At 43.2% G+C, this 14917-nt stretch overlaps 1 protein-coding gene across 7 annotated transcripts in view; it reads left to right on the forward strand.

The window, feature by feature from the left end:
- The window catches only part of LOC138245659 (protocadherin alpha-C2-like), a 557250-nt gene that overhangs the window by 112917 nt on the left and 429416 nt on the right, over nt 1-14917 (forward strand). Inside the window, exon 1 of one of the 7 annotated variants that reach the window (XM_069199411.1) lies at nt 585-3124. The exons of 5 other annotated variants lie outside the window; for them this stretch is intronic. In XM_069199411.1, coding sequence (XP_069055512.1) covers nt 713-3124 — 2412 coding nt within the window. In that variant the 5' untranslated portion in view covers nt 585-712. Of the gene's footprint in view, nt 1-584; nt 3125-7874; nt 10426-14917 lie in introns of those variants that run through there. One more of the 7 variants, XM_069199409.1, reaches the window with a different exon arrangement.

Genomic DNA, 14917 nt, shown 5'->3' on the forward strand with positions numbered 1-14917 from the left:
TTCAGAGTATTTTCAGTGTACTTTAACTGTGTTCACATCTAGACCTCTCTAAGCGTTGCAATGACCAAACGGAAAAAAATATCCTGTCTATGTTTCAAATAATAAAAATCATCCTCATATAGAGCCGCAGGGGAAAGTTGTTTAGCAGTCAGTTCGCATTAAACAACTGGTGCATGAGTACTGAATACACAAAATTGGCTGGAGCAATCTTGGAGTGTTTTTATTCTGTATATGTAGGGGTAACGCGTAATTGAATATTGCTATTTATTTTATGCGTCTTTGTGCGAGAGCTCGAAGACTCATCACATAATAGAAAGTATAATGCGGTATTTAAAGTGTACTCGAATCGTAAAATAAACTACATTTCAGAAGAAAATGTAAATTTAAGCACATTAAGTGGTCGACCGAATGCCATTAGAAGAGGCTGGCTCAAACACAATTCGATGCAGTTACCTAATAAAGACACAAGATGGCGAACTTCACCAGAGGATAAGCAATATAAACAAAGCGTTCTCTTTTTATTACCTCTCTGTGATGCCATGAATTATTTTGAGGCTGGAGAGCAGGTGCGGCAGCCATTGCGCTGCTTCCATTTGCAGCTGATACTTTGCAGCAGCAATTTAGAGGAGAAGGTCCAGTTTTGTTTTGCATCTCCTAATTTCTACGCTCATTGTGCCAGAGAGGACGCGTGGAGAGACTCCTGTTTCCTGGAATGGGTTTTGCAGTCAGACGCTGGCTTCTTCCATGGATTTCTGTTTTCGCGGTTGTGCTCCTTTGCTGCCGAGGACGGGCTGAGGGACCGATTCGCTACTCGGTGCTGGAGGAGTCGGAAGCCGGCACCGAGGTGGGGAATGTGGCGCGGGACCTGGGCGTGGACGTGAGGGATCTGGTCGGACGGAAATTCCGTCTGAATTATAAAACCAAGGTGCAGTATTTCACGGTAAGTATGAAGAGCGGGGCTTTACTGACTAAAGAAATACTGGACAGGGAAGCCCTGTGCGGCAGCATCGCCGTCTGTGTGATGAACCTGGAGGTCGTGATGGACAATCCGTTGGAATTTCACCGCCTGGAGGTAGAAATCGTAGATATTAATGACAATGCCCCTAACTTTCCTAGCACTGAGAGCAATTTTGCGATTTCAGAGTCAACAGTCCCCGGCACTCATTTTCCACTGAAGAGAGCGTCTGACCCGGATGTGGGTCCGAACTCTCAGTGCTCGTACAGCCTGAGCCCGAGTCATTTTTTTACGCTTGGTACTAAACTCGGCAAACTTAAAAGTGCTTCCGTGGAGCTGGTGTTGACTAACTCTGTAGATCGTGAACAACAGACTGTGCACGAGCTGACCCTCACAGCGGAGGATGACGGAAATCCAAAGAAATCTGGGACACAAATAATTATTGTTTACGTTCAGGATGTTAATGATAACGCACCTGTATTTGAGAAAGACGTGTACAGCCTTAATGTATTGGAGAATATACCATTAGGTAATCTTCTTATAAAGGTCAACGCTACCGATCCCGATGTGGGGTCGAATGGAGAGGTTGTGTATTCACTCAGCAATCCCGAATTCCCTGACCATGAACGTCTATTTTCAATTGATGCCGATAATGGTGAGATTAGAATTCGGGGTCACCTTGATTTTGAAGACTCACATTTGTATGAAATCAACGTGCAAGCGCAGGACAATGGATCCCCGTCCATGGCACGTCACTGCAAGGTACTATTGGAAATTATTGATGCCAATGACAACGCCCCGGAAGTAGAAGTGACTTCCTTTTCTAGCCCAGTGAAAGAGGACGCCCAGCCTGGACTGGTCATTGCCCTCTTCACAGTGACAGATAAGGATTCTGGAGTGAATGGGGAAGTCCGCTGCCAGATTCCCAGTGTTCTCCCATTCACTCTAGAGTCCAAATATAAGAACTTCTACTCACTGTCTGTGAAGGAACCTCTAGACCGTGAGGTAGCTTCTGAGTACAACGTCACAGTCGTTGCCACAGACGGGGGATCTCCCTCACTGTCTACATTAAAAACAATTACAGTTTCTGTGTCAGATGTGAATGACAACCCTCCATCCTTTACAGAATTGTCCTACGTGACAAGTGTTCCAGAGAATAACGTGCCCGGATCTCACGTTCTCCAAGTCTCGGCTCTAGACCCGGACACAGGTGACAACGCTCGGGTTAGATATTCCCTGATAGAAAACAGCGTGGACGCTGCTTCCATTCTCGGTCTCTTTTCGATTCACCCAGAGACTGGGGCCATTTCTGCTCTCCAGTCTTTTGATTATGAGAAACTTCAGGTGGTACAGTTCCGGGTTAAAGCAAAGGATTATGGGTCTCCTTCACTGAGTGGTATGTCCAATGTAACAGTATTTATTCAAGATGCAAATGACAATCCACCAACCATATTCCATACAGTGTCGGGTACTGGTAACTCAGCAAATACACTCCAGGTTCCTCAGGCCGCGAACACTGGGTATGTTGTGACCAAAATAAGAGCAATTGACTCAGACTCTGGACACAACGCCTGGCTCAACTACGAATTTAAAGAATTGACAACTGGAACGCCTTTCAGGATTGGCCGCTACACGGGAGAAATCAGCCTCAGACACCCGCTGGGAGAGAGTTATATGGAAAGATATGAACTTATAGTCCTAGTGAAAGATAATGGGACCCCGCCCCTTTCAGCAACATTAACTCTCACAGTGTCACTGTTAGAAAAGAACCCGGAAGTGAATTCGAATTACAAGCACATAAAGCAGGATAAAAACTACCCCAACAACCTAAATTCTTATTTAATTATCTCCATAGCTTTTATTTTGGGTATTTTTATAGTCTGCATTATACTTTTCACTGTCCTGCATTACCTTAAAGTTCAAAACAAGAAAGAAATGGCAGAAAAACTGGACTTTTGCCACGATGAAGCAGGCAAATTTTCATATTCACAGAGCCAGCAGTATAATCTTTATTTAACTGCACAACCCACGGAAAGTGGCCACGAAACACTAAGATCTAATTTGTCTAATCAGGGTTGGACACATCTTATAGTCAGTGGAGGAATGACTCGGGATCTGATGCAAAGATACAGCATTACCGAAGGAAATGCCAGCCAGACGCCTAATGAGGTAAGAAGGTATGGTTGGATGTAAGAGTCATGGTAATAATTAAAATACTTAATTCGTTGTATTCGAAATAAACACACATTTTAAGGTAACAAATATATGGGTAATGTCTACACATTGTTACTAACTACCTACTATACTACCTGTCTTTGCCTTGCTTAAATATCTGTATATTTACTATTAGCTGGTAATTAATGTTAAATTTGATGTGAAATTCGCGTGGGCATATCAATTGAAAATAAGGTTACATTTCCAAAGAAGCTTTTGTTTTTGACTTAAAGTACCACAAAGTGCCGGCGTAGCAACATGTGATTTAATTTATATTTTGCATCTGCAAGTTGTTCTGGACTGACCTCTGTTGAGCATTGCTTTCTAGGCAAGAATATAATCCCTCACACACAAAGTTGCAGGCACAAATTTTTCAATGGCAGATTTTAGTCTTTACATTGGGTGATGGCTCCCCCTTGCTGGCATTCGTAATCACAGAAATGTCCCCTTATTCCTTGTCGCCTGTTGCCAAACGTGTCTTTTTGTATACTCTTAGACTAGGTGTTGCAAGGGGGAAAATAATCAAACATTGTTTTTAAGGCATGTGGTGTGTTTTATAGAACAAGTCTTAATAATAGGAATAGTAATAATAACTAAAACCCACAGCTTGAAAAGAAAACTGAGCATCATTTGAGGGAGTCTCCACATGTCACTGCCAACTTTTCCCGTGGACATTGGAGTGCTTGCTCTTGAGTATAGTGTGTAGTTTCACACCACTAGTCGCCCTGTAGTCAGGGGCGTAGCTTCGGGGGGGGGGGAGAGGTTTGGGCATTACACCCCTCCCCCAATAAATTTATTTTTTGGTAAACAGTTGGGTACAGGTGCTTTCGGTCGAGTATTGTGAGGTCTGTGTCGGTTTTAACCAGGAATTTTTACATACACATAGACAAAAATGCGTGCACACACACTCCATTTCTCTGTTTTGAACGTCTTCAAAAATGTTGCTAAGTTTACAAAACTTGCCTTCATTGAGTACCCCATCAACCTGCATTCCTCTCCCTTTCCACTGCCTCTTAAGCCCTTCACATGTGCCTTGCTCGTCATAAAATGTATTTTAACATTATATGCCATTGTGATTGTTGGAAAATCTGAAGCTCACCCCACATCCCCCCTACACCCCCCCCCCCCACCCCCATCCCACAACCTTACTGACCAAGCTACACCCCTGCCTATAGTAGTGATAATTATAAGAGGCAGGGTCCTTTAATACAACGGCCTCTGGTCCCTTGCTTGTGAATCAACCTCGCTTTAGCTGAATGGAAGCAAAGTCCGGAGTTATTCGGTTTATAAGAACATTATCTTTCCATGGGCATGAAAGTGCGCTCTCTGCACCCTGCTCTGCCACACTCGGTGATCAAACCGAGCAGTTGATTCTCTGTGCTCAGTGGCTCCTTGCTTATGAAGTGCAGTTACACCTGGGAGGTGGCCTGGTATCCGCTAACAGCCCTCCTCTGTTGGGCGTATCTGGAGGAGTCAGTGGTAATGAATGGCTGACGTAAAGGAGGAGAGCACGGTGCTATTGGGGGACTTCTTATAAAGTCATGTTGCGTGGTTGCCCATGCACTACCGAGGCCACTCAAGCCCGGGGGAGAAAGGCGATATTCAGGGAGTATAGGGAGGCTCTTACAGCCTGCTCTCTCATACTGAGGTATACCTTACAGTTGTTTGAAAAAGCTATCCGCTGGTTATTGGCCCGTACAGTGCCACGTCACAACTGTTGTCACTCAAACATGTCACATTTCATTAGATCCAGGTCCTGTTCATAGCTTCATAAAATAACATGCCAACAAACAGTGAAACTGTAGAATACGAGATATAGGCCTCTTCCGGCGTTACCGATCTTCACCCCAAACTGTAGGACGAGAGCCCTCTAGTGGCCACTGACTGCCAGTCGTTTTAGAGAACTTCTGATCGCCACAGCAACGGCCCCTAAATAGAGTGGTTGGGATTTCGGACCCTATGAATAGGTATGTTCAGGCTTGGTGGGATATGGCATCACGTGACAGATAAGGACATAGAGCGGAATGCAGATGTTCGATTTGAGGTCATCAATGATTTACATTTAGAAATGGATCCCAGATACCAAACGAATACTCACTGGCTGTGACTGGAGCTTGCGACCCTCTGGTAGACTCAACTCTTTTTTAGCACCTTGAGCGCTGTGTTTTAATTTGCATGTTTGAGATTTCTCCAGAAAATCTATCTTCCTCTGTGAGCATAAATCAGATATCGTCATGCAGATGTGGAACTTTAGGCGTTGCAGAGGGAGCGTTCTTGAACATACCCGTGGAAGATTAGTCATCTCATCTGAGCATCACGGGTCCTCTGCAGGAAGATGTCAGGTGTCTGGAGTCCGCTCTCTACTCAGAACTATTTCTGATTTAAAAAAATAAAATAAAATACAGACGATCATCACGTGAAAGTCACAAACTTTTTTTTAAAGAGAAAACAATCGCTGAAAAAGTTTAAAATTATAGACTTATTACAAAGTCATAAATAAACAGTGATATAAGAACAAAGGGTAGAAATGGAACAAAAACAGGAACCTTTTTATTTACGTGTTTAGGCGTAAACATCATTAACTGTAAAAAATAAATTTAAATCAAGGATTTCATACTTTCCCACGATAAAACTGTAAAAACAAATACTGGAGCAGAAAAATAAAACATCATGTAGAATAGAGTCAAAACAATACTCAAGAAAGGGTGAATATATTTTATGCACCATTTGTTGGTAAACCAATTGACAATAAATATATGTTTCTATGTTTTTATTTTATATTGAAGAGAGCACATCTGAAAGAAAGTGCGCAGATCTAGTGTACAGTCCTTGGGATAAGAGAGGGTCTGAGATTCTCTTTATCATGGACATAAATTTGCATATAGCATCACTTACTCCTCATTGTAAACCTTTGTAGCCCATGCGCCTTCCTCGCAGATATGTTACTGGGTGGGATTCCTAATGGCCAGAGGATTCCTTTTGACATCAGGGGGAAATTGTGATGCGAATTATTAATTGGAGAACGTTTGTGTCTTGGCTGCTCGATCAGGTTCTCCTTATCGATCCCAAATTAACGACCCCACACGCAGGGTCGGACTGGCCTATAGGACAGTCAGGCAGTGTCCAATGGACTGGTTTGACAGAGCAGGATTGGGGCCAGCGTTTTAGCAGTTTGTGGGACCGTTTTATAGCCATGTGGACCGTTTTTTTACTGCTAATTTTCCTAATATTACCTCACAGGATGCCTGCAGCTAACACAAATGCACGCAAGCTCCCATATCTAGTAAAATACTGATGCAGTGTGCCTTTACAGTTTCAAAACTGGCCCGATTTGCAAATGTTGGCAACTTTCCTAACTACCTGGTTCACTAACGGTATCAGTTTTATTTTGGTGCCTGGGCCTATTTGTTGCCCCAATCCGACCCTGTCCACACACCATGTTTATTTTCGATAGGCTGGGAGAGAGCGGAACCTGCCCTTGTCTGTGTGGCTTCACCCCAAGGGGCGCTACAGGCCCATCCAAACTAATGAACCCGGCTTAATTCACTCGCCTGGTTCTGTCGCTCGTGAATTGTTGGGAAATTTTCAACGGCGCATCCTCAGTGTTAGACTCATGTTTAATGTTGACCCCAGTGAATATGCTGTAATTTTTTTAGAAGGAGCAGAGCTAACTAACGTAATGTATGTTTGTCGTGTTCTATAGTGCGAGCTAGCCATTGCTCAGAGAGTGACCTGCTCGAAACCAAATTTGGTGCCCCCCCCCCCCCCCCACCCAATAATCCTCTATAGTTTTCTATGAGTTGGAAATAAAAGAGGAGTTGAAGAAATGTGACAGGGGCCAGGATAAAGAGCACCATACAAAGAACACACAAAAAATAGGGCACAGGGCGCCACCAACCTTCAGAAAAAGTGTTTTAAACGCTTCTTTGAACCTAGCTGGGTGGAGGATTGCTGCATGGAACTCCAGCGCCCCACTTGAGGGCGGCGCCCTGGGCGTGGGCCCTGCTCGCAAATGCAAAAACCGTCCCTGTGTAACCATTAACATGCCTTACAGGTACTGTCACTGCGGGATGTGCATGGGATCCCCCGGGGCAGCGAATTCTCTGATTTGTGTTTAAGACACATTAACTACTCACCAGGTTTTTCTTCTTGACAATTACCGGCGGTGCTCCAGTTGAAGTGAAAACAGCTTGTTTGACTCAGCGCTTTCTAACGCATATTTTACGATTTGCATTCGCTGATAATAGAAAGTGTTGGGATAAAAAGGGCAGCAGTGGAAAAAATAACTTTCTCAAGAAAGCTATGATCCTTCATAATTGACACCAGTCAGTAATTGCCAGTGGGTGGATTCAAGGTCGCAGGTGGATCACTTTCACTACAAGTTAAACGATTTCAGCACAAGTTAGCAGTCTGCCTTATAAACACGTCACAAATCTTATTAGGGATTAACGAAGAGAGTTTTAATTCCAGAGCCCATGCAAAGTTGGTCGGGCGAATCTTTAATTTCTATAGACTCTATGATAACGGAATATGGACAAACACGCCTAAAATTTACAGTGCTCAAAAAATCTTGAAAACGCGAGCCTTGAATACTACTGCGTTCCTTCTTGTTGTTTCTTACTGTGAACACACGGTGGCGATCTTTACCATCAACACTTTGCACAGAGAAACCGTAATTTCCTTGACTGTCATTTCGTGCAGCTGGCAGTGTGAAATCAGCAGCCGTGAGATTATTAGATAGGGACATCGGGACGTATGCGGTTGAAGAGAGGATTTGCACCGTCAGCTGCGCCACTTTCATATTGTAGCAGATCATTTGTTGGAGAGGACCCTGGCCGAGTGGAATGGGGTTTGCAGTCGGGCACTGGATTCTCCCTTGGATTTCTGTTTTCACGTTCTCGCTCCTTTGCTGCCGAGGACGGACTGAGGGACCGATTCGCTACTCGGTGCTGGAGGAGTCGGAAGCCGGCACCGAGGTGGGGAATGTGGCGCGGGACCTGGGCGTGGACGTGAGGGATCTGGACGGACGGAAATTCAGTCTGAATTATAAAACCAAGGTGCAGTATTTCACGGTAAGTATGGAGAGCGGGGCTTTACTGACTAAAGAAATACTGGACAGGGAAGCCCTGTGCGGCAGCATCGCCGTCTGTGTGATGAACCTGGAGGTCGTGATGGACAATCCGTTGGAATTTCACCGCCTGGAGGTAGAAATCGTGGATATTAATGACAATGCGCCTCTTTTCCCGGCTCTCGTAAGCAGGTTTACAATCGCTGAAACGACTCTCCCGGGAACTCGTTTCCCACTAAATGGAGCCTTCGACCCGGATGTCGGTACAAACGCACTTTGCACTTATCATGTCAGCAACAATGCCTTTTTCGTTCTAGAGGGCGGAACGACTGATTGTAAGAGTAAGTCTGTGGGGCTGGTGTTAAAGAAACCGCTGGACAGGGAGCAGCGGACTGAGCATCACGTGACCATTACAGCCGCGGACGGGGGAACCCCGAAGAGGTCAGGTACGACAGAAATAATAATTAATGTTCAGGACGCGAATGACAACCCGCCGGTATTTGATAAGGCCGTGTACACGGTAAAGGTTCTCGAGGATACAGCAGCAGGCAGCCTGGTAATCAAAATCAATGCCACTGATTTGGATGAAGGGGATAATGCCGATATAATGTACTCTTTCAGCAATATTGCACTCTCGAAATCAAAAGAACTTTTCTCCATTGATGGAGAGAATGGGGAAATACGGGTTTGGCGTCCTCTCGATTATGAGGAGTCAATTTTGCATGAACTCAACGTGCAAGCTCGGGACAAGGGCCACCTTTCAATGACCGCCAATTGCAAGGTATTGGTAGAAATTGTTGATCTCAATGACAACGCCCCGGAAGTAGAAGTAACTTCCATGTCTAGCCCAGTGAAAGAGGACGCTCGGCCTGGACTGGTCATTGCCCTCTTCACAGTGACTGATAAGGATGCTGGAGTGAATGGTCAGGTTCACTGCCAGATTCCCAGTGACATCCCATTTGTGATAGAGTCCAAATACCAGAACTACTACTCACTTTCTTTGAAGGAACCTCTAGACCGTGAGGCAGCTTCTGAGTACAACATCACAGTTGTTGCCACAGATGGGGGTTCACCCCCACTGTCTTCCATGAAGACCATTGTGGTTTCTGTTTCTGACGTGAATGACAACCCTCCCGCCTTCTCAGAGTCATCTTATGTGACCAGTGTTCCAGAAAATAATGTGCCTGGAAGTCACGTTCTCCAGGTCTCGGCTGTAGACCCAGATGCAGGTGATAATGCTCGGGTTAGATATTCCTTGTTAGAAAATAGCGTGGATGTCATGTCTGTTCTCAGTCTCTTCTCTGTTCACCCAGAGACTGGGGTCATTTGTGCTCTGCAGCCTTTTGATTATGAGAAGGTGCAAGTCTTATGGTTCCAGGTTGAAGCGAAGGATTATGGATCTCCTTCCCTTAGTGCTTTGACCAACGTGACCGTATTTATCCAAGATGCAAATGACAATCCACCAACCATATTTTATACAGTATCCAGAGCTGTTAACTCTGCAGAGACTGTACTAGTTCCACGGTTCGCGAACACTGGTTATATGGTGACCAAAATAAGAGCAATTGATGCAGACTCCGGACACAATGCCTGGCTCACCTACGAATTTAAAGAATCCACAGTGGGGACAGCTTTCAGTGTTGCTCGCTACACAGGGGAAATCAGTCTCAGAAGTCCACTGGGAGAGAGTTACCCGGAAAGACTTCAGCTTATCATCCTGGTGAAGGATCATGGAAACCCGACTCTTTCAGCAACCGCAACACTTACCTTGTCATTGATTGAGACCAAACCAGAAGGTAAATTGAATTACCGGCACGTGGACAAGAATGCAAACGACCTCACCAACTTGAATTCTCATTTAATCATTGCTATTGCTTTAATTTCCATTGTATTTATATTCTGTGTTGTGTTTGTTGGTGTTTTACATTACATGAAAGCTCGAAACGAGAAAAAAACACCAGAAACAACTAACTGCTGCCTGGATGGACCAGAAAATTGGCCACATTCTCAAAATCGGCAGTATAATCTGTATTTGACAGCACAATCCACAGAATGTGGCAACGAAACCCTAAATTCTAAGCTGTCTAGTCAGGGATGGACTCATTTTATAATAAACGGAGGAGAGACTGGAGATCTGATGCAGAGATACAGCATTGTTGATGGAAACGATATCGAGGCGCCTTGCACGGTAGGAGCACACACTTGTATTTCATATTCAAATTCATATTTGAAATATTTCTAATACAACACCGTTCAAGAGCAAATGATATGCTTTTCTTTTACTGTAGACATAGTCCCAAACCCCATGGGTGTCTCTTTTTAATGTTATTGCTTCATTTAAATGTAAGGAGGTGTTTATTGGTATCCGAGTAACCTCATAGTTGTTTGCAAGGGTTTAGGTTACCGTGGACTCCTCTGATCAGTTTGCACTCCAAAGAGTTTGTTCCATTATTATTTCCTTTATCGTTATGAGGGATCTTTTCAAGGCGTGTATCCCTTGTGGCTTGGCCAGTAAATGGCAAGTGAGGATTCAGGCACATTTATTACTCTGTGGTTGTCTTCTTGTTACTGGTTTGTGTGAAAGATACAATCCCCATTTCTGAGCAAGTCCACCTATGTTGCGTTATTCATGTTGTGCTGTTATGTTATCGTGTGCGTATTTGTAAAGACCACTGTCACCCACGAGGATATCCTGGTGCTGAGCAGGAGTGTGTGCTTTGCCCTGCCAACGTTAGGTTTAATTGAAAAGCCAGGTCTTCAGCTTCCTGTGGAATTCAAGAAGAGAGGAGGAGACTCTGATACGGAGTGGGAGGTCGATCCATGCTTTAGGAGCAATGTAAGAGAAGGTCCATCCTCCGGATCTGGTTCTGTATATGCGTGGGATGTGTGCGAATAGGATTCCTTCAGATCAGAAGTATCTGGGTGGTTGGTGGAAGGTGATACAGCTGTTCAGGTAGGTGGTGGGGCTTGAGTTGTGTAGTGCCTTCAATGTGTGTGTGAGGAGTTTGATTTGAGCACATTTGTGTATCAGGAGACAGTGTAGTTCCCTGAGGTGTGATGTGATGTGAGTTCTGTGTCATAGGTTGAGCATGAGTCTTGCTGCAGTTCTGGATGGTTCACAATCTTCTAGTGAGTTGCTTGGTAATCCTGGTATAGAGGGTGTTCTCATAGTCCAACTTGCTGGTGACTAGAATGCGAGTAACAGTTTTTCTAGTGTTGCATGGGAGTCATTTGAAAATCTTCAGCATCTACAGGATGTGGAAGCAGGATGCAGTGATGGTGTTGATTTGTGAGTTTCCTATCAATGATTATTCCAAAGTTCCTGGTCTGCAGTTGAAAGTTTAAATGTAGAAGTTGCATTTCAGGATTTATGGACCATTTGCATACTCAGTTTAAGGCACTGAGGGAAAGGGAATTACCAGCTTTTTGCTAGGGGTGCTGTAAAAAGACTGGTCAAATGTGGAAGTATTGCACTTCAACAACCACCTTTAGGCACCTACCTACTTGTTGTCTTACCTTGAAAATGCTTCTATTTCTTTCTCTTACTTTGAGTTTGAGTTTTTTGCTTGATGTTGAGTTGACAACTAATTCATTTTTTTCAGAATGACTGTGCTTATATTACTGCTGGCCATGGAAATGATTTAGGCTCTTTGCCCTGTCTCTGTTTTGGAATTCATCTACGTAAAATATCTGAAGACCTTTAACGTGCAAATAATAGACTAATAATTTAAGATCTTACTACATTCACAGTAGTTAAAGGAAGTCAGTAAATATATTATTAGTAGAGTTTTACATAGTGACATTTTACTAGTTGAATGTTTTGTCAGACCAGAGTGATCACAGCTGGATGCAGTTACTTACCATCTTGCCACCGTCCTGCTAGCCCCAGTGGGTCAAAGAACTCAAAGAAATATTCAGTAGCCTCAATTCACAAGTTGGCTGTCAGACTAATGAGACAAACAGGGGAAACTAAGTGATGAATTTCGCATTTGCTCTGAAAAGTAAACAAAAATGTTGATGTGAACAGAAAGGGCAATGTGCATAAGCCTAAACATGTATACATACGTGATATTGTGCTTGAAATGGACCAGCTGGCCCTGTAGAGTCTTTGCTTCTATAGAAAATACTATTAGGGTCAGCTGCAATGTCATATATGTTTCTACCTTGACTGAGGATTTATACAGTGGGTCAATAATAACTTCAGAGTCAACACTATGTCAGATAATACAACACAGTTGTAGTAACAAGAGCAAAGACTAACTCTTGTGCCAGTCTGCACCACCTACCATGCTTTGAAAGAAACCTTTCAGCTCTTATACACAACATAAAGCAACCAAATGATTAGGGTTGTCCATGGTGCAATTTAATATCTGTTAATGGTAGAAGTGGATGGTTTGCACAGCAATGTACTTGTAGGTATGGGTCTTCAGTCCAACGTATGCATAATGTATGATGTTATAATTGAATAGTAAAAATGTAGCTGAAAGGCAACAGAGCACAACATACAGGGAAAGCTAATCGAATATTCAGTAAGTGATATTAGTCGCAGCTAACTTCTAATAGTGAACATGGAATGTTACTGGTCATAATGTAATGTTTTTTGAACAGGTGAGTCTTTACATTTTCTTAAATTGGAGCAACTTTGTAGTGATCCTGATCGACACATCATCCGGGATCCTGGGTGTGTAGAAAGAGAATGTTTGTAGTGTTTTTTCTTGTTTACACTTCTTTGTCTCAACTCTGATGGTGTGCTAGTGGAGAATGTGGGAAGGGCCATCAGATATGGTGCGATTATCAGGCATGTAGACGGGGTTCATGTTGTGATGGTTTTGTAGATGAATATGATCAAAAAGGCCCCAGACCACCATAAATGTAGATTTTCCTATTAACTTATGACTGAAAGTCTTAATTTTATTAAAGACACGGAGGCGAGTACTATGTTGTCTCTCAACTTGCTTTATTAAATAGTAGCAGTCAAGAAACTTGAAAAAAATTACAAATCCCATGAGTCCAAGGAACACAGGCCAATGGGAACAATCAGTAACCAGGCACAGACTTATATACCTAATTTGACTGCAAGCAGCCCTGTTTTCATGTGTGATGAATTAAGAGTAAGTAGAAAACATTGGAAAATCAAACATACAATAGCAAAAGTTAACATAAACTCACATTTGTCCTGAAGAATGTCCAACCAAAAAGAACCAGAAAGGGAAGCGGAGACCATAAAAGAACTGGAGCAGGAAGGAGTTGTCATGTTAGTGAAAGTTGCCGATGAGGCAGCCTTGGGAAGCCTGACTTTTTCAGGTGGATGTAGAAGCTGGTGTAGAAGAGATTTTTATGGCAGGAAAAAACATAGAATTAATACAGTGTTGCAGAGGGATGATACTCACCTCTGTGTCTTTCATAAGTTATTAGGAAAATCTACATTTTATGGCAAGACAGGAGGCTCATATTATACTTGTTTAAAGGATAATAACTACTAAGGAGAATGCATATGTAACAGGTTTCCAACAAAAAGTTCGAAAGGTCATATCATTAGACCAGTCAGCAGATTTCAGAATGTGTTAAAACCGAGAACCCACCCAGAAGGATTTGGAGGCCAGAGCTCCCGAAAGGAGTAGGCTCCATAAAAGGAGGTATCAGCGCCATTAAGGGCCATAATCCATTTAACTCAACAGGCTTGGGTAGGAGAAGAAACGGATCTGTGAGGTTTCCAGAAGGAAATGAGAAGCTGAGTATCAGAGAACATTTTGGGATAAGCTGTTTATTGTTCATACACACAAAGACAATTCTCAATACAAAGGTTTAGTTGAGTGTGAAAATAAGGGTGAAATACAGAGGTTAACATTGGTTTTGGTATGTCTGTTAATGTTGTATAGAACGCCTGTGGTAGTAAAAATGTGTGAAAAAATGTCTAAAACTTTCACATCTGATAAACGTTTAATTGAAATTAAACACAAGAACATTGTCAAGTTGGCTGATAGCATTTTTAGCAAAAGAGAATTATTTTCCGACTAAGAAATAAAAAGTTGTAAAACCAGGTTAACATCCCATACTTCCCTGTATTTTGGAATAAGAGAGTTGGAAAACTTTACTCCCTTCAACAGACAACAAATGAGCGGATGTTCGCCAACTGGCTTTCCATTGGTATACTTGTGATTCATGGAAATTGCAGAGTGCTAAAGGTTTACAGTACGAATTGTCTTACCTGCTCCTGCCTGAGATGCGGGGAAATTAGCTATGAAGGAGATATCTGTTGAAAAGGGATTTTCAGATTTCCCCACGCACCAGCTAGCCCAAAGAGACCAGGCAGATTTTTAGGCCTTGGTAGGCTTCCAGCTATATCACAAATCTTGATTTGGTGATATAGTTAGAAGCTTCAGCCAAAAAATCTGGATAACATTGGGAAAACCTGAAACTCTCCAGGCTGTTAGGACTAGAGTATTGTTGAGGACCAAATTGTGACTGTGTCCCCCTGGACTGAGGAGGAGGTCCTGGATAGAGGGAAGGAGTAGAGGAAAGTCTGTTGCTAAGTCCAGAAGGGGAGGATGCCATACCTGAGACTGCCAGAATGGGACAATCAGAAACACCGAAATCTTTCAACAATGAACATGAGCCAGAACCCTGTTGATCATTATGAATAGGAGTAGGCATAATTGAGGGCCTGGGACCAGTCCTGA

The sequence above is a fragment of the Pleurodeles waltl genome, chromosome 7 (assembly GCF_031143425.1).
Source record: "Pleurodeles waltl isolate 20211129_DDA chromosome 7, aPleWal1.hap1.20221129, whole genome shotgun sequence".
NCBI lineage: Eukaryota > Metazoa > Chordata > Amphibia > Caudata > Salamandridae > Pleurodeles > Pleurodeles waltl.